Raw genomic sequence first — 25656 nt, forward strand, 5'->3', positions numbered from 1 at the left:
AGGCTTTTTTAAACTCAATGAAAGGTTAGGACCACTGTTGAGGGTAGGCAGACTAATATATATTATATTATTATGTAATAATAATTATATTATAATATATTACAGAAAATAGAGAGAAGGCAGAATTAATTTTTATTTCAGGTTTTATTTCTTCTTCCAAGGAGAACAAACCATAGATTGTTAATGATAGAACAAACATTGCTCACAAGGAATAGAAACTAAATTTTAGGTGATCACCTCATTATTCTCAGAAATAGCACCTACTCATCCTTAATGAATTCAAGTCAACAGGCCTGAATGAATTACATTCCAGAGTACTTTAGAAAAAAAAAACAACTGGAAGATATGATTGCTGAGCTTTTGGTGAATTTTTTAAAAATCATGAAGAATGGGAGAGGTATCATAGGACTAGAGACAGAACATATCATTCCATCTTAAAAAAAAAAAAGGTATTAGGAGCCCCTGGCAAAATTTCAGGTATTTTATTAAAGGAATGGTTTGTGATCACTCAGAGCCAGTATGATTAAATAAGAACAGATCATGCCATAGTAATATCATTTCCTTTTTCTGAAAACTTTACTAGACTGGTAGATAATAGGAATGCCATTTATGTAGTGAGATTTTTTTCAACAAGGTATATAACAAAGTCCCTCAAGATATCATTATGGAAAAGATGGCAAGATATATGCTGGATGACAGTATATACAGGTGGATAGATTGAGAATTAAATGAGCAAAACCAAACCAAGAGTAGTTATTAATGTATCTATGCTAACCTAGAAGAGAAATTCCAGGGATCTGTACTCATTCAATATCTTTAGCACTTGCTTGGTTGAAGGCATATAAATGGCATGCTCGTCATATCAGAAAATGACATAAAGCTGAGAGTGATAACTAACATACTGAACAACAGAGTTAGGATTCCAAAAGATCCCAATAAGCTACAACAATGGGTTAACTCTACAAAGATAAAATTTAATAAAGCTAAAGGAAAAGTACTGAACTTGGGTTCAAACAATCTGCTGTATAAGAACAAAATGGGGAAGGCACAGCTACAAAACAATTCACAGAGAATCATAGATCCAGAACCGGAAGGAAATTTAGGAGTTATCAAGTTCAACCCCATTGTACAAATGAAGAAGACACAGCAAGGTGAAATAACTACCAAGGGTCACAATTTCTAAGTATCTGAGGTAGTATTTGAACCTCGGTTTTTTGACTGCAAGGCCAGTGTCCTATCCACTACAACATGCTATCTCATTCCTTTCTCTGTCCCTCTTTTCCTGGAAGCTCAATATGAACCAACAAAATGACACGACAGCTAGAAAGCTAATGCTATCCTAATGCATTAAGAAGGCATAACCTTCTATAACTTTTGGTCCAAAAATTCTTTTAGATATATACTCCAAAGAAGTCATCAACAAAAAGAAAGGCTTACTTCACATCAAAACATAGCGGCACATTTTATGGAAGTAGCTTTCTCTTTCCTCCCCACTGATTGGATATCAACTAAATAAATTGTGTTACTTGAACGTATTGGAAAATTACAATGTTTGGTGGCAAAGTACTCAAAATTGAGGGGATACTCATCATTTGGGGAATGATTAAATGAGTCATTTTATATGACTGTGATGGAATATCGTGCTATAAGAAATGATGAGGTTGATTTTAGAAAAACATGGAAAGACTTGCAAGAAAAAATAAAGAGTGAAATGAGCAGAATCAAGAGAATGCTGTATATAGTAACAGCAATATTATTTAAAGAACAATTGAACATCTAAGTTATTTGCTGATCCCTGATCTAGCTTCATCCTGTGGGCTCTTATGCTGCACTAAAGAATGGAGAGGTTTTATGATAAGACCATTTTTTATTAGTAAGACACAATACTTTAGATATCATGGGAGATCACAAATATAAAGACAGGTAACTTTTAATATCTTTTAATATTGAACAAGCTTATATTCAATTAAGAAACCTGGCAGTCATCTAAATTTGGGACATTTTATTATGGAAGTTCTAAGAACTTTGTATGATGGGCATGTATATATACAGAATGAATATACAACTGTTTGACTGTGTTCTCTGATTTAGTAAGTGAACTATAAGAGCTGTCTAAAAGAAGATTCAAGATGATATTATATGCCAGACACTGCCAGATGGTAGGATATAACAACTTTGAATATGAGAAATAACAGTAGGAAATTTGAACTTCACTACCATTAGTGGGTCAACGTATGAGAAGTACTAAATAACTGTGAATATTAAATCTGTTCTAGTTGGTGGTATAACACTTTGAGGACTGTGCTTAAAATGATAACAGTGGCCCCCACAAGTGGGAATTGCTATTAAACATCAGAGCTGAATATTTAGTTGGCATTTCTTTGATCAGCAAACATTTGTTCTCTGTGCCATTTCCTGACAAAATGTAAAAATTGAGTTTTTCAGAAATTGGGACAGCAGCTTATGTTGTTATACAGAAAACTAAAAATATTAATAATAAATAAAATAAAAATATAAAGAACCAGAGACCTGGCTTATGAGGTAGTTACATAATAACCAAATGAATAAATCCAAAGTTGGATTAATAAGACTGACCTGGCTAACTATGTCATGCTGTTGATAGTTTTTAACTGATTAATAACTTGTGAATTTCACCCATATTCAATTTATTTCAGCATAGATACTGGTCAGGTTCTATTTGTTGGTAGGATAAAACTTTTTTGTTTTTTACATTTTATCTCTATCCCCATCTGCTGGTGAAAAGATAAAATGAATTGTAATTTGTATTATGGGAATAAATGGGAAAAGGAACTTTGGTTATAATTGAGAAAAGAGCACATTTCCTGGTCTTGGTAACTGAACTTTTTTAGTCTAGTATCATCAACAAGCACTTATCACACCTAAGAGCTTGCTGTTGTTTTAGTCCTTAAATTGTGCCCAACTCTCTGTGACCCCATTTGAGGTTTTTCTTGGCAGAGATACTGGAGTAGTTTGCCATTTCCCTCTCCAGCTCATTTTACAGATGAGGAAACTGAGACAAACAAAGTTAAATGTCTTGCCCAGTCTCACACAGCCACTCAGTGAGACTGGATTTGAATTCAGGTTTTCTTGACTCCAAAGCTCAGCAATCTATCCATTGCACCACCTAGCTACCCCATGTAATAGCAGGACTACAAAATTAAGACTTTAGATCCAGCCTGAGTGTCTAAATGATTGAAACAGAAAATATGTAATTATCCTAAGAGACCTAAAGATTTAAGAGTTGATGTAATTATGACAGTTAACAATAGTTTTTTTTGGGGGGGGGGGGCAGGGAGGCTGTCTCATAGTATGGGAATTTTCCACTAGCAGATCTTGAAAATATACTTGATAGCTTTCCAAAGCTCATGCTGCTTCTCTTCTCTAGTTCTCAGAACTTTTGACAATTAACTAGGGCACCACCTACTTCAACTAAATAACTGTCAGCGCCTTACCCAAGCTCCCACTCCTCCCACTGTAGTCTTAAGACTTCAAGACATTGAAACTAACTTTTCACAAAAAAAGATTGGGTGGTAGGGTTTTTTCCCTTTAATAAGAACATGGTTTTACTGACTATATTGAAGTCTCTCAGTTCTAGGGAAGTAAAAGTAGGCAACTCATTTTAGTGATGTAGATTAGAAACTGTTCTAAGTGCAAAGATGATTAAAAGGCAGATTGTTGTTCTGTTCATCCTTTGTTTGCGAAGAAGACCATGACATCACAAAAATGATGACAACTTGCACTTGACTTTGTTTTGAGTGAGGGAGGGCTGTGCAAGGTCTTCAGCCTCACTTTCTCTTCCTGAGTCATGTGGATCCAGTGATCAGATATTCATCAGGATGATCTCTCTCCCAGCTTGATTTAGTTGTATTTTTTTCTTTTGCTCATTGAAGGGGCCATTCTCTGACTACTTCTTAGAAAGGTCTATTCACTGAATGGGCATTAACTCACTCTAAATGAGACCCTGAATAGGCCTTAGCAGAAAAAAGTCAAGGTCTCCCATTGCATCCTGGTCTGTCTCCAGTAATCCTGATGTATATCTGATAACTGTATCCACATGGCACCTATAGAACTTGTCAGTCTGAACCAGCTGTGTACTGGCTGAATAGGCTGTGTATGGGTCACAATGACATTTACTATTCACTGAGCAATCATATATATCCTAGACTTAGACATACACATACTCCCTTACATTTATCTTGTCTAACAAGACACTGATGAGAGCAGCCTGGTATTCCTTAGTCAGACCTGACTGTTAGTTGACTTAATAACAGTGCAGGCCTAAAACTACACTTCCATGTAGCCCCCCTTGGACTATTTCCTGATGAACTCTGGGTAAAATACCTGTACAGTAGATACCAAAAGTGCATGTTCCTTTAAGAACCACTCCCTAATCCTGCCCTGAATCACCTCGTTAGCATACTTGGTACATGTTTTACTATAGAGTATTCTATATAAACTTTACCTGTACTCCTCTAAGGTTGTAGGTTCCCTAAGAACTCTTGCCTGCTGAAAAGTGTAATAAATCTTCACTACCTTGACCTCAACAATGCTTGAGTCCGTGAATTTTTTTCCAGACAGCCCACACGGGGAATTCCAGTCTTGGAGTTCTTGTACCTTTATCTCTTAAAGTTCTTCCCTGCTTTCAAAACTTAAAAATCCCACATCCTTTTGTTAAGTCAAACCTGATCAATTATGTTATCAATGGATAATGAACACTCCCAAGTACAACTAATTCCTTGATCACTCAGCTCTGGTCCATATAAAGCCACCATAATTTTTTAAAGAAGAATTTAAATTTTCTTGGTGAAAATTTAAAAAGAAGTTTATGTTCATGCAGTTTTAGGTATTAAATAAGTAGAAACCTCAGGGTTATCCTAAAGAAAAAAAAAGTAGAGTTTTTCAACAAAAAAAAAAGGCTATGTCAATTAAATATATATAGAAATACACTGATGGACATGGAAATACTCAGAAAAACTCAACATTATCCTCTGCATAGTCCTACAAGAATTATGCATATTTTTAAAAGTCAGTCTTCATTACTTTATCATAATGAAACATTTATTCAAATAACTAAGCTCTACATAAATAAGTAAACCAGAGAAACAGAATTTTGAACATCCTCATTTACAGCTTCTCAAATCAAATTAATGGAAAATAAACTGAGAATCAGCTGTGACATCAAAGGATTGACAGTAAATCATTCCTTCTGCACTTGGTAGGAATTCTCATAACTATAGAATAAGGCACACATTTTCACCCCTGGTCAATGTGAATGGATGAAATAGCATTTATTAAGCACTATGTGCAAAACCATTAATGATACAAAGAGAAAAGTCAAACACTTCTCAAGGAGTTCACCTTCTAGCAGGAGTAACACATAAGGAAATTTCAGGTGGAAAGGATCAGTGGTCCTTAGGGTAGCAAAGATGATGACAATGCATTTTCTTTAAAGTCATTTTCACTGATACTTATCTGTTTCTGAACCACTTGAAAGTACTTTGTTGATGACTTTCTTTCCTGAGTTTGATTTCTGTTGATTTGTTTTGCTCAACTGTAACTACTTGTTAGAAGGGAGGGCTTTATTGGGGGAGGGGAAATTAAATTATAGGGAAGCAATAGTAATTTTTAAAAAAGTAAAGAACATCAATAAAACAATTTGTAAGAAAAAAAGACAAATTGATTAGCACTATAAACATAACAGAGCCATGCAAATTATAATCTATTTGTGATCGAGTTTAGAATTATATTCCAGCTCCTATCTACTAACCTGTTACTTTGTGTAATTAATATTTTTTCTGTCCTTATTTATGAAATAACCAAATAAATTTAATAGCTTCTTCATGCCTGGAATGCACTACCCCACTCATTTCAGTCTCACAGACTCCATCTCTCCCTTCAAGCTACAGCTCAAGTACTATCTTATACATGAAGTCTTTTATGATCTTCCAATTGTTAGTGTCCTCCCCTAAAAACAACCTTCTACTTAAATACTCCGCATTTATTTGTACTTTTTCCCTTTATATTTGTTACATATATACATATTTTGCATATTCTTCTCTCCTTCGTTAGAATGAATAGAATTGTGTCATTCTTTGTAGCCCAAGCACCTGGTACCATGTCTGACATACAAGAGGCACTTAATAATAGTTTGCTGATTGACAGAATGATTTAAAGCTTACAAAGTTTTTTTTGATAACCCGGAGGTAAGTAGTAAAAGTATTAATTTCTTTACAGATACGGAAACTGAGCTTTCAATAAATTAAAAGACTTGTTCATGGTCACATAACTAGTAGACTTCAGAGAGGGGATTGGAGATGAAGTCCAGTATTCTTCTCTACAGAGGGCTGCCCAATGGAGAAGATAAGATACTGATACAACTTACTAAAATGCTGGATTTTTACTGACCATGTTCAAGCCATATAAGGAATAGCTGAAAGAACTGGGAATGTTTAGTCTAGAGAAGAGGAAACTTGGGGCAGGGGAAGGAGGGAGAGACATTAAAACTGCTTTTAAGTATTAAAGGGTTGTCTTATGGATGAGGAATTACATTTGGTCTGCTTGGCCCTAGAGGTAAGAATGAAGAATAGTGACTGGAAGGTAGAAAGAAAGAGGCACATTTAGGTTTGATGTAAGAAAAAACTTTGCTAATAGAGTTTTGCTAACAAACAGAATAGAGCTATTCAAAAAAGGAACGATTTGCTTTGCAGGTTGTCTCTTTTGAGGAAAACATGTATGGTATTTTGTAAAGGGGAATTACGTTGAGATTCACAAAGGATAAAGAAACAATCTAAAGACCAGCCAAGATAGTGGAGGAGGAATCATTGGAGCACCAGCTTTCCTCAACAACTACTCCAATAAAGATTTAGAAAGAACAAGATTGAAAAGTGATTGAGAAGTAGATTACAGTAGGTCATCTTTCAAGTCCCAGATCACAAATTCAACCTTCAAGCAAGTAACCAGAGCAGCAACTATGGAACAGGGATGGGCAGGGATCACAGATCCTATGCCAAGCTCTGAGCTAGGCCTGCAGCAGCCTAAGCAGGCCCAGAATTAAGACAGTAGTGTGTGTCTCCTAAAGGGCTAAGAGCATGGACTCAATGCATACAGCCCCAAATGTGGGGTTACCCAAAGTAGATAGCACTCAGTTATCCTTCCCAGGACATTAGCACAGGGAAAAGGGATAGGTATTCCCAAAGGCACTGGGAATAAACTCAGTCCCAGAGCTCTCAGTTAATTAAACAATGTTGGGTTGCCCAGCCCAAATCACTTAAGACTGACTAAATAAAAAGGATAAAAGCATTTTTATGAGTTGGATGCCCACCTAAAATGCAACTACAACTGAATCATTGCAATATACATCAAGGAATAAATGAGGAGAAATAGGGTAAGGGAACTTATTACCTCACATAATAGGGTGGGAGGGACAGGCAAGTGAGGTCTATACAAATGAGGAAGGAGTAAGGGGAATAAAAATCACCTAAACCCCATTCTGAACTAATGCATAGTGAAGTAGGCAGAACCAGGAGAACAAGTTAAACAATAGCAAAATCATTAAAAGGAACAATTTTGAAAGGCTTAAGAACTCTAATCAATGCAGTGATCAACTGTGACTCTTGGAGGACTGATTAGAATCTCCTTACAGAGAAGTGATGGACTAGATAAGTTGAGTGAGACATTCATTTTTGGACATGATTAATGTTCAAATTTGTTGGGAAACTTGTTTTACTTAACTATGTGTGTCTGTTGTAGGGTTTATCTTTTTTGTTCCCCATCATGGGAAGAAGTGAGAGGGAAGAGCTTGTTAATTGGGGAAAACATTAATTTTTAAAAGAAAAAAGTTTAAAACACCAAGAAGTATAAGAATAGACCTTTCCTTAATATGGCAAGTATTATCATTCTAGAACCAAGAACCAGAATTATATGTCAAATATTGTTGTTGTTGTGTTTGTCCTTTGTTCTCGAAGAGGACCATGATATCATGTGGCAGCGGCCACACCCCAGTAATCCGTTTTGGCAGATGGGCCAAACCTGGTTTAGGGTAACCAAGGGGTCTCAAACACATTGGTGAGTTAGGTGCAAATTCAGAGTAAGCACCCCAAATATTCACATGTATCCAATCTGTGGTAGAGCATTCTGAGCTTGTATTGGTCTGATCAGCCACAGCTGGACACACTACAACTTCAGTTCATCATGGTGATGTCATTTTGGTCCTCTTTGAGAATGAAGGACAACAACCAAACAACAAATCTTTAAGTTACTCAAGAGACAGTCCCTTTAATCAAAAAAAAAAAATCACACAAGGAGAGGAAGACCCCCCCCCTAGAGAAATAATTACTATTTAGTTATTACATTCACTCTGTGCTAGGTGGGTGGGGACCTGCTGTCCAGTCCATGAGCTCCAGAGTGAATTGGGTTCAAGGCTTGATCTTTGAGCAAAAAATGTAGCTAGTAAATCCTAAGGAGAAAAAGGCAGCTTTTGGCTATGGAGAATACCAGGGAAGGGCAGAGGAGGGGAGGGGAGAACAAGGGAGTAGAGGAGACAGGAGGGGAGGGAAAGGAGAAGGGAAGGGAGGGCAACTGCCACTCACTCACAGGTTGTGTTTGTCCCTTGTTCTCAAAGAGGACCATGACATCAAGGTGATGACATGACTTGCAGCTGACCTTGATCTGAGTGAGGGAGGGTTGTGCAAGGTCACCAACCTCATCTTCTTCTCCTGAGCCATCTGGGTCCAGTGGCCTGATATTCATCAGGAGAACTGGAGATGTCCCCTTGCAAAAAGTACTGGCCAAAATAGGTGGAGAAATAATAATTGCTCATGGGTAAGATAAACTGAGTCAATATAACAAAACTGACAATACTACCAAAATTACTTATTCAAAAAGGTAAAAGATGAAAAGAACTCACATAATATTTACAGCAACTTTTTGTAGTAGTAAAGATTGAGAAAGAAAGAAGGTACTCATTTACTGGGGAATGGCTGACCAAATTAAATTACATGAATGGAATGGAATATTACTGTATTGTCTTAGAAATGATGAAGGGGCACTCCGGCAGAGCCAAGATGGTAGAGTAGATAGATGCACATATACTAGCTCTTCCCCCACAGCCCATAAAATACTTGTAAAGAAAGACTCTCGACAAATTCTAGAGCAGCAGAAGCCACAGAACAGAGTGGAGATTTCCAGCTCAGGGTGATCTGGAAGGCCGACGGGAAACGTCTGTCACACAGGACGCGGAGTGGAGCCCAGCCCAGTCTTAGTTGGCTACGTGGCACGGCTCTGGGAGGACATGAGCAGGCCTCAGGGTGGAATCCCCAGTTGCAGTAGCAGCAGTTTGCAGATCCTTCAACTCACAGGCACCAAAGGTCAGTGACAGGGTTTTTTCAGGTGGCCGAGAAGGAAGAAGGGCCTTCCCATAGCTCTGGCCTCAGGCTGCGTGCGGCCTGCAGAGGTCCCACTGGGCAGGCAGCAGCGCTTCCACAGCATCCCCTACAGCTGCCCGCAACCATTGTTGGATCATAAAACCCCTGGGGGCACTGAGCAGCTGACTCTTACCTCAGCCCTGTGTACAGGCCCTGCCCCCATCTAATACTCCTGAGGGATTTGAGCAGCTGATCTTTATCTCATACTGAATGGCAACCCTGCCCCTGTAGCTTATCTGAATCTCAGCTCCCAGCACTGTCTTGGTGGAACTGGAAGTGAGGTGATTGTGAAGAGGAAATTCTATTACTCAGATTCGGGGCACAAAAATTTCTACTTGCTCCCAGACCAGTGTACATGCTTGATTGTACCACCTTAAAGGAACTGAGATCTTATAGATCCCCAGAGTATACCCTACTCTTGACAAAGGACCCAAAAGTCAAGTAACTGGTTGGGAAAATGCCCAAAAAAGGGAAAAAAAATAAGAAGGTTACTTTCTTGGTGAACAGGTATCTTCTCCCATCCTTTCTGATGAGGAAGAACAATGCTTACCATCAGGGAAAGACATAAAAGTCAAGACTTCTGTATCCCACACACCCAAAATAAATATTCAATGGACTCAGGCCATAGAAGAGCTCAAAAAGGATTTTGAAAATCAAGTAAAAGAGGTGGAGGAAAAACTGGGAAGAGAAATGGGTGAGATGCAGGAAAATCATGAAAAGAGGGTCAACACCTTGCTAAAGGAGACCCAAAAAAATGTTGAAGAAAATAACACCTTGAAAAATAGGCTAACTCAATTGGCAAAGGTTCAAAAAGCCAATGAGGAGAAGAATGCTTTCAAAAGCAGAATTAGCCAAATGGAAAAGGAGGTTCAAAAGCTCACTGAAGAAAACAGGTCTTTCAAAATTAGAATGGAACAGTTGGAGGCTAATGACTTTATGAGAAACCAAGAAATCACAAAACAAAACCAAAAGAATGAAAAAATGGAAGAGAATGTGAAATATCTCATTGGAAAAACAACTGACCTGGAAAATAGATCCAGGAGAGACAATTTAAAAATTATGGGACTACCCAAAAGCCATGATCAAAAAAGAGCCTAGACATCATCTTTCATGAAATTATCAAGGAAAACTGCCCTGAGATTCTGGAACCAGGGGGAAAAATAAATATTGAAAGAATCCACTGATCCACCTCCTGAAAGAGATCCAAAAAGAGAAACTCCTAGGAACATTGTGGCCAAATTCCAAAGTTAACAGGTCAAAGAGAAAATATTGCAAGCACCTAGAAAGAAACAATTTGAGTATTGTGGAAATACAAACAGGATAACACGAGATCTAGCAGCTTCAACACTAAGGGACTGAAGGGCATGGAATATGATATTCCAGAAGTCAAAGGAACTAGGACTAAAACCGAGAATCATCTACCCAGCAAAACTGAGTATAATACTTCAGGGGGAAAAACGGTCTTTCAATGAAATAGAGCACTTTCAAGAATTCCTGATGAAAAGACCAGAGCTGAAAAGAAAATCTGACGTTCAAACACAAGAATCAAGAGAAGCATGAAAAGGTAACTAGCAAAGAGAAATCATAAGGGACTTACTAAAGTTGAACTGTTAACATTCCTACATGGAAATTTTGTAACTCTTGAAACTTTTTTTCAGCATCTGAGTAGTTGGTGGGATTTTACACACACATAGACACACACACACACACACACACACAGAGAGAGCACAGGGTGAGTTGAATAGGATGGGATCGTATCTTAAAAAATGAAATTAAGGGGTGAGAAAGGAATATATTGGGAGGAGAAAGGGAGAAATGGAATGGGGCAAATTATCTCTCATAAAAGAGGCAAGTAAAAGACTTTTCCGTGGAGGGAAAAAGTGGGGAGGTGAGAGAGAAAACATGAAGCTTACTCTCATCACATTTGACTCAAGGAAGGAATAAAATGCATATTCATTTTGGTATGAAAACTTATCTTACAATACAGGAAAGTGGGGGAGAAAGGGATAAGCAGGGTGGGGGGAATGACAGAAGGGAGGGCAATGGAAGGAGGAAGCAATTACAAGTCAACACTCTTGGGGAGGGACAAAGTCAAAAGACAGAATAGAAGAAATGGGGGGCAGGATAGGATGGAGGGAAATATAGTTAGTCTTACACAACATGACTACTATGGAAGTCATTTGCAAAACTACAGAGATATGGCCTATAGTGAATTGCTTGCCTTCCCAATGGGGATGGGTGGGGAGGGAGGGAGGAAGAGAAATTGGAACTCAAAATTTTAGGAACAACTCTTGAGTATTGTTCTTGCATAAAACTAGGAAATAAGAAATACAGGTAATGGGGTATAGAAATTTATCTTGCCCTACAGGACAAAAGAGAAGATGGGGATAAGGGAAGGGAGGGATATTAGAAGGGAGGGCAGATTGGTGATAGGGGTAATTAGAATGCTTGGTGTTTTGGGAGAAATGGGGAGAAAATTTGGAACTCAAAATTTTGTGGAAATGAATGTTGAAAACTTAAATAAATCAATTAATTAAATAAATAAAAGAAATGATGAAGGGGACAGTTTCAGAGAAACCTGGGAAGACTTGTATGACCTGATGGAGACTGAAATAAGCAGAACCAGGAGAATCATTTTTTACAACAACAGCACTGTAAGGAAAAATCACTTTGAAAAACTTGAGAATTATGATTAATTCAATGATATACCACAATTTCAAAGCACATTTAGCCCTCCTCCTGACAAAGAGAGATGATGAAATCAAGATGCTGAATAAGACAAACATTTTTTGAGAGGATTAATGTGGGAATTTGTTTTGCTTGACTGCATATTTAACACAAGGATTTTGTTTTTCTTTTCTTTTTCCCAATAGGATAGAGAGAAGGAACAAGGAAAAAACATAAATTCTTGTTAACTGAAAAAAAAGTAAAAACTTTTAAAAAATAAATATTCTGAAGACCTAATTCCTGAAGTGATATAATTCACTAATTACTTTCAAATATGGTCAAATGACTAAATTTTCAATAAAAACAATCACAAAGTTTAATTTCCAACATAATATAATTTAGCATTTAAATATACATTCTTATACATTATCCAGTATCTTTTCTAGATTTTAATATTCCATTTTTCAGTGTCTGCATATAAATTGTTACAAGTGAAAATAATTTTAGTTTACTTTTTCAAAATCTATTAACTTCTAAACTACAGCACCAACACAACTTCAATGCCTTGTTATATAACAAAAGTGCCTAATTCATCACCTGTCTTAGAGTTCGCTAAAGCATCCTTAAGCTTGAAACAAAATGCTAAAGAAAAGGTGCTATAAAAACATTTTACAATATCGCAACACTGACTAAAAGAGAAAGGAATACATAATTGGAATATCAGCAAAATGACAGATTAAACTTTGGCATGCAAACAATGTTCTTCATCCAAGTGGATTATCTGGGCTTCCATTATGCTTGGGTGCCAAGGTTTCTAAGTACAAAATCTAAGAAAACACATTGTTTTTACTGATGAAATGCTTCTAATCGTATTTGGCTTGGATCATCTTGATGTCTAAGCGCAATTCCACTACGCAGCAGCAGCTCAATATAAGGTGGCCAAAAGGAATCATTAATTTTTACATATGGATCATGTGGAGAATGAAGTAGGCTATTTATAAGAATCTAGAAAGAAAAATTAACCAAAATATGCTTTATTTAAGGAAAGGTTTTAAAGGCCTTAAAAAAAATAAACCTTTCAAATCTTTCAAAGGACAATGACCTTTCTAAAGGGCTGTTCTAATTTCCTAACTCAAAGAATTTATTGTTTTACAAAACCAAACATACTACACTAAATTTTAAATTTATTTGTTCACTTCAATTTTCCAAATTCCCCTTGGATAATTAATGAAATTATAATTTTAATCCATGAAACATCTATTTTTCTGTTTCCTTGGCTTGGATGTGATCCTGTTTTAAGAACTCCAGTATAACAATTCATTTACAATCCCTAAAATCAATGAAATCAACATCAAACACAGTAAAAAACAAAACACTATTAAAATTAAATGCCAAATCAAAATGCATATGGTATTTAAGACTCTTACTTTTCCCAAGGTAAACATTCTTAATCACTAATCAACATTATTTAATACCTAAAAGACCCAAAATGTCCTTGTGTGAGTACTCCCTCCACTGATACAGGCTAAAGTCCCCTCTACAATCTAAGATACAGATCTCTTCTAAGTTGATGTATCCTACCATCAAGTAACTGGTATCTTCTCTGAAATTAGCTAAGTTAGTGTTTGAACAATTAGTACAAAATAAGTCATTGGTACCTGCCAGAGTACTTAAGTTCTGCTGCCAAAGTCATGAATAATTACAAAACGATATCCCAGGCAGGATGAGGCACTAGAGTAGAACTTGGGTGAAAAATGACATAATACACTCTGAAGAATATGGAACAATCTCAAAATCTGAATTCTTCTAATCAATTTCTATGCTTGGAAGACTATATTCACTTCTCATCTTTGATATCTTGTCTCCCTCATCAATAATATACATAAAAGAAATGGCATGATGTAATAGCAGAAAGAACATGAGTCAGGAGACCATCTGACTACCATTCAAGTGGCTGACATAAGATAAACAATTTTTAGTCCCTGTGAGGGCTCATGTTTCTTATCTGTAAAGAGGAGATTTTGTTATCTACTACACAAGATTCTTATAAAGAAAGTTCTTTAGAACATAGTTAATTACTATATTAATAACAGCAATTATTATTAGTTAGGCCCATAAAATTAGGAGTTCACAAATACGAATCCTGAGTGTATTAATAATAATGTCCCATATTTCCAGTTACTCATCTGGAAAATTTAGTAGTTGTGAGAAATGAAGACTAAGTAAAGAATTCTCCAATCTGAAATTTACCCTCTATAACCTAAGAATATAATTGTGTCAACACTGAAATTGTCATCTTTTTGTTGACCATTTGAATTCATTCTTTCACTCATCAATCATTTGCTAAGCATCTACTATGTGAAAGGCACACTACTTGACACTAAGAACATAGAGACAAAAATGAACCACTTCCTTCAAGGAACTTGAATTCTTTGGGGGGAGAAAAATACACACACAGGAAATTAAATACTTTTAACATAATTAAAGTTGATACAACATAATTTCTAGCAGAGGTTGGTCAATGAAATTCAAAATAGGCTTTCTAAGTTGAGCCTATTGTGAAGAATGCTCTAGTTTGATTTCTGAATATATCAGGATACTGAACAAATAGAAAACTCTTATTTCAAGGTATTTGATACTTGATTTTTTAAAATCATGTAAATTTTTTAAAGAAGTTGTACTAATTAACCTTATACCAGTGTTTGTAGTAAATGTCCAAAGAGTTAAAAGGGAGAGGACTCTCATTTTAACACTGTTCAGAAGTTTTATTTTTGCCACCTTCACTGTTTGGAGGATGTGCCTGTAGGGCAGGAAGCCTCTAATTCAACATTCTGTACATCACTCAGAATACTGTTAGAAATGAAAAATCCATTTTTATAGGTAATAATATTTAAATTTTTGCATTCCAAGTCACCAAATAATTGACCATGCTCCAGTGAAAGGGTGGAAGAGGGAGTTAGGGCAGAAATCAAAGAAAAAAATGAGAAATCTTTTTTTTTAAATTTCAATTGGGGAGTTACATATATTTAAGGCTTCCATCACCTTATACTTTTTTAGGATATTACCTGTGGTAAAATTTTTTTAGGTATTTTCCTTTTCAGAGGAGCTATTCTATTTATGAGTTATTTTAAAATACCTAAACTAAGAAATAAAATAGAAACAGGTTTTCATTCTTGTTTCCTAAAATTACTAATATGATTTTCTAAAATAATTATAGAACTTTTATACATTTGACACTTGTGTTTATTTTCCAGTTAAAATATAATCACACAAACTGTCTAAACCACGGTGGGAAATCTACGGCCTCAAGGTCACATGCGGCCCTTTAGGTCCTCAAGTCTGACCCTTTGACAGAATCCAAACTTTACAGAATTGTTCCCAGAATTGTATTCAGTCAAAGGGTCACACTTGAGGACCTAGAGGGCCACATGTGACCTGAAGGTGGTAGGTTCTCCGTCCCTGGTCTAAACTTACCACCACCAGAAAGTATAAAAATACTCCCTTTAAAGACTGCATATTTTGCTTTCAATTTTTATTTATTAAGAGTCATATCAAGATACTATTAAGTACACAAAATTATCTTTGGGTCTGAATAAAGCATAAACTTAGTCTCTACTTTAAAAGAAAACTTAACAATGTCAGAATGACCAGGAAGCTAAAATATTAATACGATAAAGTTTTAATTACTCAGCTCTTGCATCATAAAAGAGAAAGAGACAGACAGCCAGAGCCTGGTTTTACTTAGGGGTTATTTTCCTGCATGAATTTTTGCCACTTTATGGAAAGAATTCATAATCCTAAATTTATCTTTGAGGGAGCTGGCAACTCCAACCCCCCCAAAATAATCCCATATCCAAAACCAAAACCCACTTTTACTATGTGGGATTTCACTATGTAAATCCTAAGTAAATGATATTTTATCTAAGCATCACATTAGAATGTAGTACTTTTACATCTAATTAAAAAGAGCGCAATACAGACCCCAAATCTTAATTTTAATCATTTTTCAAAAACTACCTTTGCTATCATTTTCAGTTACACAACACACCAAATCAGAAACAGATCTGGGGTTGAAGTTCAGCTACATATATTTAGGAAAGATTATGTCAAGTGTAAGGAGAAATAGAATGTGCAGGGTGTGGTGGCACATGTATGGAATCTCCTATTGAGAGGCTGAGGCTGGTATGCCACTTGACATCAGCAGTTCTGAATTGTATTGGGGCTAAAGTAATTGCTTATCTCCACTAAGTATGGCACCAATATGCTAAGCCCCTGAGAGTGGGGTGGGGAGACCCCCCCCAGAATGCAACTTAGGAGGGACGAACCTGTCCAGGTTGGAAATGGAGCAAGTCAAAGCTTCCATGCCAATAAAAATTGGAATTAGGACTACGAGTGGTAGCTGAGGTAGTCTGAGGGAGATAAAGCGTCAGCAAAATGTTTTTCTAAAGCATAGATCAATTTTTATTCATCACAATTATTAAAATTTTTCTTCTCATTAAAAAGTTGGGGGCTTCTTGTTTAAGAGTGTTTAAACATCAAAGGATTTTACTTATAGTTTAATTTTTGTTGAAGATCATTATTTAAAAAATAAGATAAAGAAAATTTTAAAATTTATGTAACACTTACCTCTAAAATTTCATGCATTGTCATTAGCCGTGCATTTGGCTGACACTCTCTCTAAGGGGTGGAAAAAATATTTGGAAAAGTAAAGGTTAGTAAAAAGCTCTACAAATATAGTTTCTAAAAGGATTGTGATTGACTACATATACATGTTAAATATTTTTCAAGGGATATTTCATAATTGCCATAATGTAATTTAGATTACAAGGTGTCAACAATGTAATCATTTTATAGAACTGTGAAGATAAATATCTATCATATTTAACATTAAAATAAAAATGGGATTTAAAAAAAAAATTAGGAACACCAACATAAAGTGCACATTTTTACAAAGTAACATTTTATTTAGTGAACTAAATTCACTCTTCACAAAAATAATGCAGCAAAATTCAGTAAATATATACGGTTATAGGGAAGAGTCATGGCACATAACAATGGAAGAAGAGTAGTTCACAGGTAATTAGTTGGTCAGAAGAAGACAAGCTAGTCTACATATAGTGATACGGTTTTCTGAAAAGGGTTTGAATGGTAGAATTCTAACACTGGTATGTAATTGTAATATCTATGCGGTATTGTTTAAATGAGGGGTGTGGCTAACTATTGAATATAGAAAGCGGTTTGTTCCTGGAGATTCTGTGATAAATGGAGGTATGGGAAGCTTAAGGAAGATTAGAATCAGAGGGAAGAAATCAGTAGGTAGGTAGGAAATAAACATGGAAGATGGAGTTAAGTAGATTGGAAGCCTACAGAGGGGAAGAAATATTTAAATTCTTATGTCTAGCCCTAATCTCCCTGCTGAGTTCCAATCTCACATTACCAAAGTCCCCATAGGCATCTCAAATATATGTCCAAAACAAAACTTATTTTTCCCTTGCAAACTATCTTCTCTTCCCACCTTTCCTAATTCTGTCAAAAATATTATCATCCTCCGTGGAACCCAGGCTGGCAACTCTACTGTCAAACTCTACTCCACTCCAATCTTGTCATTTATACCTTCACAACCCTTCTCATGTGTACCCTTTTGTCTAGTCAACATTCTGCTGCAGCCTTCCACTGAGTCATGCATTGACTGCAAAAACCTTCTGATTTGTCTCTCTTGTCTCAAATCTCTCCCATTCAAATATCTCCACTACTCAGCTGACCATGTCCTGTCCAAACCCCTCTCCGCCCCCCCGTATCATCACCTCTCACCTTTTCCCTCAACTCAATAAACTTTAGTGGTTCACCACTGCCTTCAGGATCAAAAAATACACCTGTCTTTTTATACATATACTTACTTGTACTTCTTATACTTACTACCGTTCATGTACTCTATGGTCTACCTGCTGCTCCTTTATAGGACATGCCATCTCCCATCTTTGTGTATTTACACCAGCTGCCTTCCATAGCTGTGAAGCTCTAATTCTTTCATCTCCCTGCATCCTTCACATTCAGTTTAAATCTCACCTTCCACCGAGGGCCTTTCAAGGGCCTTATCTGTTGGTTGCTGGTATCATTCCTTTGAGACAACCTGTATACATCTTGTTTACATAATGCAGTTGTTTGGATGTTGTCACCTTCATAAGTATGTGGGATCTTTGAAGAAGAGACCACATTTTTGCCTTTCTTTGTATTCCTCACACAGTGTTTAATACATAGTAATCACTTATTAAATGCATGCTAACTGACTTGGAGTAATGATAATAAAAATAGCCTGCATTATCAGCTATGATACTATCAGTCAACAGGTAAGAAAAACAGTCGGGAAAAGATTCTCTTTCCATTTCTATTGGACAAGTGTCAACAGGAATTTATAGGAAAGGAAAAGAAAGGAGGCAAAAGAATGTAACAGAAGATATGAACTGGAAGGGAGAATAAGGTAAAATGAAACACTAGGTGGGCGTTTGATAAATGATTTCTTAAAAGAAAAATCCCAACAAATATCCAGAACTTACTTTTCTCTTCTTATTTCCATTTTCTTCAGGGAAGGGAAAATGCTTGTCTAGAACCTCACCCAGAGAGGTCAAGAGTTTTTCTCTATGTCTTCTTATTTTAGTCATTTTAGTTTTCAGTTCAAGTAAAGTTCTAACAAATATTAAGAGAACAAATGAGATAGTAAAGCACAATTTCCAAAAAACATGGTAGAATGCTACCTTCTTTAAGTGTCTCAAGCTTTTGTAAAAGGATTTTGATGTTTCACATGCATTTAATTAGTTCTAGCCCAATATCTAGGCAAAAAAGATCAAATGCCCCCAATTGAACAAATCCTAAAATTGAAAAGTACAAAGAAATTAATTTACTAAAATAATTAAACAACTATTCAGTGGCAGGGATCAAGACTACTCTCACAACTCCTGATACAATCTCCCAATATCTTTATTTCATTCAACACAAACAAGTTTACAAAACTATCTCACTGATAAAACCTACCAGCATAGTATAAATACCTTTTCTCAGAAACTGGTATCACTTGTTTTTTTAGTTCCTTACATATTTCACTGAGAGATGCTACTAGCTCTTCTTGCTCATCCAACCATCCTTGCTCTCTTCAAAGAAAATAATATTTAGAAAAAAAAAAGATTAGGTATTTTCTATCATTTTAATTGCTATTAATGTCACAATATATGCACAATATGAGATATACCTTCTTAAATCTTCCTGTAGTTTCTGATTCTTTGACTGAATCATGGACAGTAGTAATTTGAGATCATGGTCTAATTTTTGCAACTACAATATAAAAAGGATAAGAATTTTTAAGTTGTTAAGCTATTAATATTCTTTTAATACCCTTTGGAATTATCTTTTACATAATCATTTCTATTTGATGTAATTTTAAATTGATGTAATTTTTAAACATTTCAGTTACATCTCAATGACCTAAATCCCCCAAAAGAGAATTCCCATGTAACAGTACAGTTAAGAAAAACAATTCAAAACACTGGCCATATCTGGCAACACTACATCACACCTCTTTCTCTTCTGAGAAAAGAGAGATATGTTTCACTATTAGTCCTCTAAGCAATGAGAACTGTTCTCAACTTATATTCTGGTCTGATATTCCAGTTTCAAAAACAATAGCTAAGTGAAAGAAAATAAATATTGAATATCTTTTTATACTGACTTGGTAAAGTAGATATCTATACTTTAGACAGTTAAATTCTAGGCTAAATATTCTATCTCTAGAATATGGGACTTCATGACAAATATGTAATGCATCATCTCACTGTCTTCACTTACATAACCTATAAGTAATTTTTTTATCCCTAAGAAGCAGCTATTTATGGGGACAAGACTGCTGCTTTAAAACCTCTACAAGAATTATATAATAAAGCAGATAAGATGGTGTTTAACATACACAACTAAAACTATTTAGAGTTAAGATAATTCTGCAAGTTAAAATTTAATAAGGAAACTAAGTTTGCTACAATTATAACTGAGAGTAATACTGTTTTGTTAGATTAAAAATCTCTTTAATACAAAGTAGTCATAAAAGGACATTTCTGTGACACTGAAAACATCTGAAACCTGTAGCTGGTGTTATGTACACTAATATTACAGCATATGTATATATGTCTGTGTAGTAATACAAAACCACTTTTAGTCTTTATTTAACATACACAATATGATATTACAAAATAGGCATGGATAGTAAAATTTTCTGGCATCCAAAAGATACACATTTACAACCCTACAAAGAATCCCAAAATTCTTAGTAGAGGTTTAAGCTATTACAGCTTATGAGAGTCTCTGAATATAAATATCTCATCAATTCCTGTGTTGGGTGCTAGGAGCAGCTGCCTCTCATTTGCTGACAGTACTAGTTCTAGAAGTACTATTTTTCAATACACATCCCAAGAAACTGCTGATGAGGTGGAGAACACAGATCAAATCTGATGAAATGCAAAGTTTTATTACAGTATTTCTATTTTTTCTAATAGCTTTGCACTCTACCATCACTATAACTTATTTGGACATGCTGATATTTATACCAAGAACATTTATGTTTAATTTCTACACTAAGAAAGCAGATTAAGCACAGCATTTTAAATTTTATTTATTTTTTTAATGTTCTACAATCACTACCATAAAACTTAGATTTTTACCCCCCACACCTACCCCCCCAGTACCCCCCTCCCTCCCCAAGACGGCATACAATTCTATATAGGATCTACTTTCCTACTGAATACGTTTTCACTATAGTCAAGCTATGTAGACAAACTAAAATAAATGGAAGAAATCATATAACAAATCAGAACATAATACACACACACACACACAAACATGATCTGCTACATTCTGCGAATGAATTTCATAGTTCTTTCTTTGAGTGTGGAAGGCATTTTGCCTTAGAAAACTATTGGGAATTTTTTTTTTTAAGTTCTTGCGTTATTACAAAATTCCAAGTCTATCAGAAAATACTCTCGCACACTGTGATCGTTGCTGTGCACAAAGTTCTCCTGGTTCTGCTCCTTTCACTCAGCATTAGATCATATAAGTCCTTCCAGGCCTCTCTGAAGTCTTCTTGTTCATCATTTCTTATGGCACAATAATACTCCATTACATTCATATACCATAATTTATTCAGCCATTCCGCAATTGATGGGCATCCCCTTGATTTCCAGTTCTTGACCACCACAAAGAGTGCTGCTATAAAAATTTTTGTACATGTGGGACCCTTTCCCATTTTTATGATCTCTTGGGAATATAGTCCTAGTAGCAATATTGCTGGGTCAAAGGGTATGCACATTTTGTAGCCCTTTGGGCATCGTTCCAAATTGCTCTCCAGAATGGTTGGATGAGCTCACAGCTCCACCAACAATCAAACTCTCCCATATCCTCTCCAACATTTATCATTTTCCTGTTCTGTCATGTTTGCCAATCTGATAGGTGTGATGTGGTACCTCAGAGTTGTTTTGATTTGCATCTCTCTAATCAAAAGTGATTTAGAGCATTTTTTCATATGATTATAGATATCTTTAATTTCTTCCTCTGAAAATTGCCTGTTCTTATCCTTTGACCATTTATCAACTGGGGAATGACTTGTATAGTTGTACATTTGACTCAGTTCTCTTTATATTCTAGAAATGAAGGCTTTATCCCTGAGATTAGCTGTAAAAATTCTTTTCCAATTTACTACATCACTCTGAACTTTGGCTGCATTGGGTTTGGTTGTACAAAAACTTTTCAGTTTAATGTAATCAAAATTACCCATCTTGCATTTCATAAGCATTTTAAATTTCTAGGGATAAGGTTCTAGGGAACAGATCTGTGAATTCTATTAGAATAGGAGAACTTTCTAAGCGAAGGAGCTCCCTCTAATAATACAGGCTAACAACTTCTCTGTAACCTACAGTCTTAGAGAGTTGCCTTCATCACTAAATTAATCACTTACCCAGGGTCACACAGCCAATGTGTCAGAAGCAGAACTAGAAGCTAAGTTTTCCTGGATTGGAGGCAGGCTCTCAATATACCAAAATCAGTAATTATTTGCATGGTGGCTAAATTGTTCTGCTTCCTCAATGGGTCAATTTTTTTAAAAAAGCATCTTATTCCTGATCTAATACTCAGCTATAATCTCTGTTAGAGTAAACAGATTATTAATATTTTTCATTAAATGTTAAAACTGAACAGCGTTTTAAAATTCACTGCAAACTCAAAGTAGCACATTTTAGAACTGGAAATGTAAGAATGCATCATAGTCAATAGCCTTCAATATGAAACAGGTTTTACGATAGTCTTTTATCCAATGCTGATCTCACATAAAATATACTCAATAAATAATAGATAGTGGAGATATATTATAATGAAATTCATTAAAGGAGTTTCTTACTCTTTTATCTACTTAAACTCTTATTCTAAAGCAGACCACACCTTTACATTGACATAAGGGAATGAAAAGTGCACAGAACTTATTGTCTGTTCACTAACATTTTATTTCATTAGGCAACATATCAAAATTAATTATAAAAATATACAAGATATATAAAATACAAAAAAATTAAAAGCTCTATGTGTTTACTTTGCATGTCAAAATCATACAAAATGATTCTATAACTAATGTCAAATGAAGCTTCTTTTTTTTAAATTTTTTAATTTTATTTTTATTTTTTTATTTATTTAAGTTTTCAACATTCATTTCCAAAAAATTTTGGGTTCCAAATTTTCTCCCCATTTCTCCCCATCCCAAAATGCTGAGAATTCTAATTACCCCTATCACCAATCTGTCCTCCCTTCTAACATCCCTCCCTTCCCTTATCTCCATCTTCTCTTTTGTCCTGAAGGGCAAGATAAATTTCTATACCCCATTACTTGTATTTCTTATTTCCTAGTTGCAAGAACAATACTCAACAGTTGTTCCTAAAACTTTGAGTTCCAGCTTCTCTTCATCCCTCCCTCCCCACCCATTCCCTTTGGGAAGACAAGCAATTCACTATAGGCCATATCTGTGTAGTTTTGCAAATGACTTCCATTATAAAACCATGTGTAAAACTAACTATTTCCCTCCATCCTATCCTGCCCCCCCGTTTCTTCTATTCTCTCTTTTGATCCTATCCCTCCCCAAGAGAGCTCCCTCCTCCCACTGCCCTCCCTTCCCTATCCCCCCAACCCTGCTTATCCCCTTCTCCCCCACTATGCTGTATTGTAAGATAAATTTTCATACCAAAATGAGTGTGCATTTTATTCCTTCCTTTAGTCAAATGTGGTAAGAGTAAGCTTCATGTTTTTTTCTCTCACCTCCCCCCTTTTTCCTTCCACTGAAAAGTCTTTTGCTTGCCTCTTCTATGAGAGTTAATTTGCCCCATTCCATTTCTCCCTTTCTCCTCCCAATATATTTCTCTCTCACTGCTTAATTTCATTATTTTAAGATATGATCCCATCCTATTCAACTGAAAAAAGTTTCAAGAGTTACAAATTGTCTTTCCCTGTAGGAATGTAAATGGTTCAACTTTAGTAAGTCCCTTATGACTTCTCTTTGCTTTTTCGTGCTTCTCTTCATTCTTGTGTTTGAAAGTCAAATTTTCTTTTCAGCTCTGGTCTTTTCATCAAGAATGCTCGAAAGTCCTCTATTTCATTGAAAGACTATTTTTTCCCCCTGAAGTATTATACTCAGTTTTGCTGGGTAGATGATTCTTGGTTTTAGTCCTAGTTCCTTTGACTTCTGGAATATCATATTCCACACCCTTCGATCCCTTATCTTGTGTTATCCTGATTGTATTTCCACAATACTTGAATTGTTTCTTTCTAGCTGCTTGCAATATTTTCTCCTTGACCTGGGAATTCTGGAATTTGGCCACAATGTTCCTAGGAGTTTCTCTTTTTGGATCTCTTTCAAGAGGTGATTGGTGGATTCTTTCAATATTTATTTTGCCCCCTGGTTCTAGCATATCAGGGCAGTTTTCCTTGATAATTTCATGAAAGATGATGTCTAGGCTCTTTTTTTGATCATGGCTTTCAGGTACTCCCATTATTTTTAAATTGCCTCTCCTGGATCTATTTTCCAAGTCAGTTGTTTTTCCAATGAGATATTTCACATTATCTTCCATTTTTTCATTCTTTTGGTTTTGTTTTGTGATTTCTTGGTTTCTCATAAAGTCATTAGCCTCCATCTGTTCCATTCTAATTTTGAAAGCACTATTTTCTTCAGTGAGCTTTTGAACCTCCTTCTCCATTTGGCTAATTCTGCTTTTGAAAGCATTCTTCTCCTCATTGGCTTTTTGAACCTCTTTTGCCAGTTGAGTTAGCCTATTTTTCAAGGTGTTATTTTCTTCAGGATTTTTTTGGGTCTCCTTTAGCAAGGTGTTGACCTGCTTTTCATGCTTTTCTTGCATCTCTCTCATTTCTCTTCCCAGTTTTTCCTCCACCTCTCTAACTTGATTTTCAAAATCCTTTTTGAGCTCTTCCATGGCCTGAGCCCACTGAATATTTATTTTGGATGTTTGGGATACAGAAGCCTTGACTTTTATGTCTTTCCCTGATGGTAAGCATTGTTCTTTCTCATCAGAAAGGATGGGAGAAGATATCTGCTCACCAAGGAAGTAACCTTCTATAGTCTTATTTTTTTTTTTCCTTTTTTGGGCATTTTTCTCAACCAGTTACTTGACTTTTGGGTCCTTTGTCAAGAGTAGGGTATATTCTGGGAATCTGTAAGATCTCAGTTGCTCCAAGGTGGCACAATCAAGTGTGTACTGGTCTGGACGCAGGGATTTTTGTGCCCAGAATCTTAGCAGTTACCTCTCCACAGCCACCTGGCCTCCAGTTCCACCAAGTCAGCACTGGGGGCTGATTTTCAGACAAGCTGGATGGGCAGGGCTGCCATTCAGTGTGAGACAAAGGCCAGCTCCCCCAGAGCCTCCACACAGGGCTAAGGCAAGACTCAGCTCCTCAACGCCCCCAGGAGTTTTTACGCTCCAACAGTGGAAGCGGCTGCTGCGCCTGCTGATGTGGCCTCTGCAGCAGGTGCCTAAAGCCAGAGCTATGGAAGGCCCTTCTCCCTTCCTGGCCAGCTGAAAAAACCCTGTCACTGACCTTTGGCGCCTGTGGGTTGAGGGATCTGAGAACCTGCTGCTGCTGGGACTGGAGATTCTGTCCCTGAGGGCTGTTTGGAGTTGCACCACAGGGCCAAGGCTGGGATAGGCTCCTCTCCGTGTCCGTACAACAGGCGTTTCCCATGGGCCTTTCAGGTCACCCTGGGCTGGAAATCTCCTCCACTCTGTTGTTCTCCACTTCTGCTGCTCCAGAATTTGTTGAGAGTCCCTTTCTACAGGTATTTTATGGGCTGTGTGGGGACACCCTGCGTATGTGTGTCTTTCTACTCCGCCATCTTGGCTCTGCCCCCCAAAATGATGCTTTTCAAAGAGGATTGTTACCATTATGAAAGATATTCAGCAAACTCAAAATGCAAGAGATTCCCTATAGAAGGTGAGGTCTTCCAGATGTATTTGTTGGC

General features: G+C 36.3%; 1 protein-coding gene across 4 annotated transcripts in view; it reads right to left on the reverse strand.

Annotated features, from left to right (window-relative positions):
- Positions 1-12485: 12485 nt before the first annotated feature.
- CENPK (centromere protein K) overlaps positions 12486-25656 on the reverse strand; it is a 39181-nt gene continuing 26010 nt past the window's right edge. For 3 of the 4 annotated variants that reach the window (XM_072605100.1, XM_072605098.1, XM_072605099.1), the window contains 5 exons: positions 19354-19436; positions 19157-19255; positions 18665-18794; positions 16737-16787; positions 12486-13115 (listed from right to left, as the gene is read on the reverse strand). In XM_072605100.1, coding sequence (XP_072461201.1) covers positions 12957-13115; positions 16737-16787; positions 18665-18794; positions 19157-19255; positions 19354-19436 — 522 coding nt within the window. In that variant the 3' untranslated portion in view covers positions 12486-12956. Of the gene's footprint in view, positions 13116-13416; positions 13441-16736; positions 16788-18664; positions 18795-19156; positions 19256-19353; positions 19437-25656 lie in introns of those variants that run through there. The other variant, XM_072605101.1, reaches the window with a different exon arrangement.

The sequence above is a fragment of the Notamacropus eugenii genome, chromosome 4, assembly GCF_028372415.1.
Source record: "Notamacropus eugenii isolate mMacEug1 chromosome 4, mMacEug1.pri_v2, whole genome shotgun sequence".
NCBI classification, from domain to species: Eukaryota; Metazoa; Chordata; class Mammalia; order Diprotodontia; family Macropodidae; genus Notamacropus; species Notamacropus eugenii.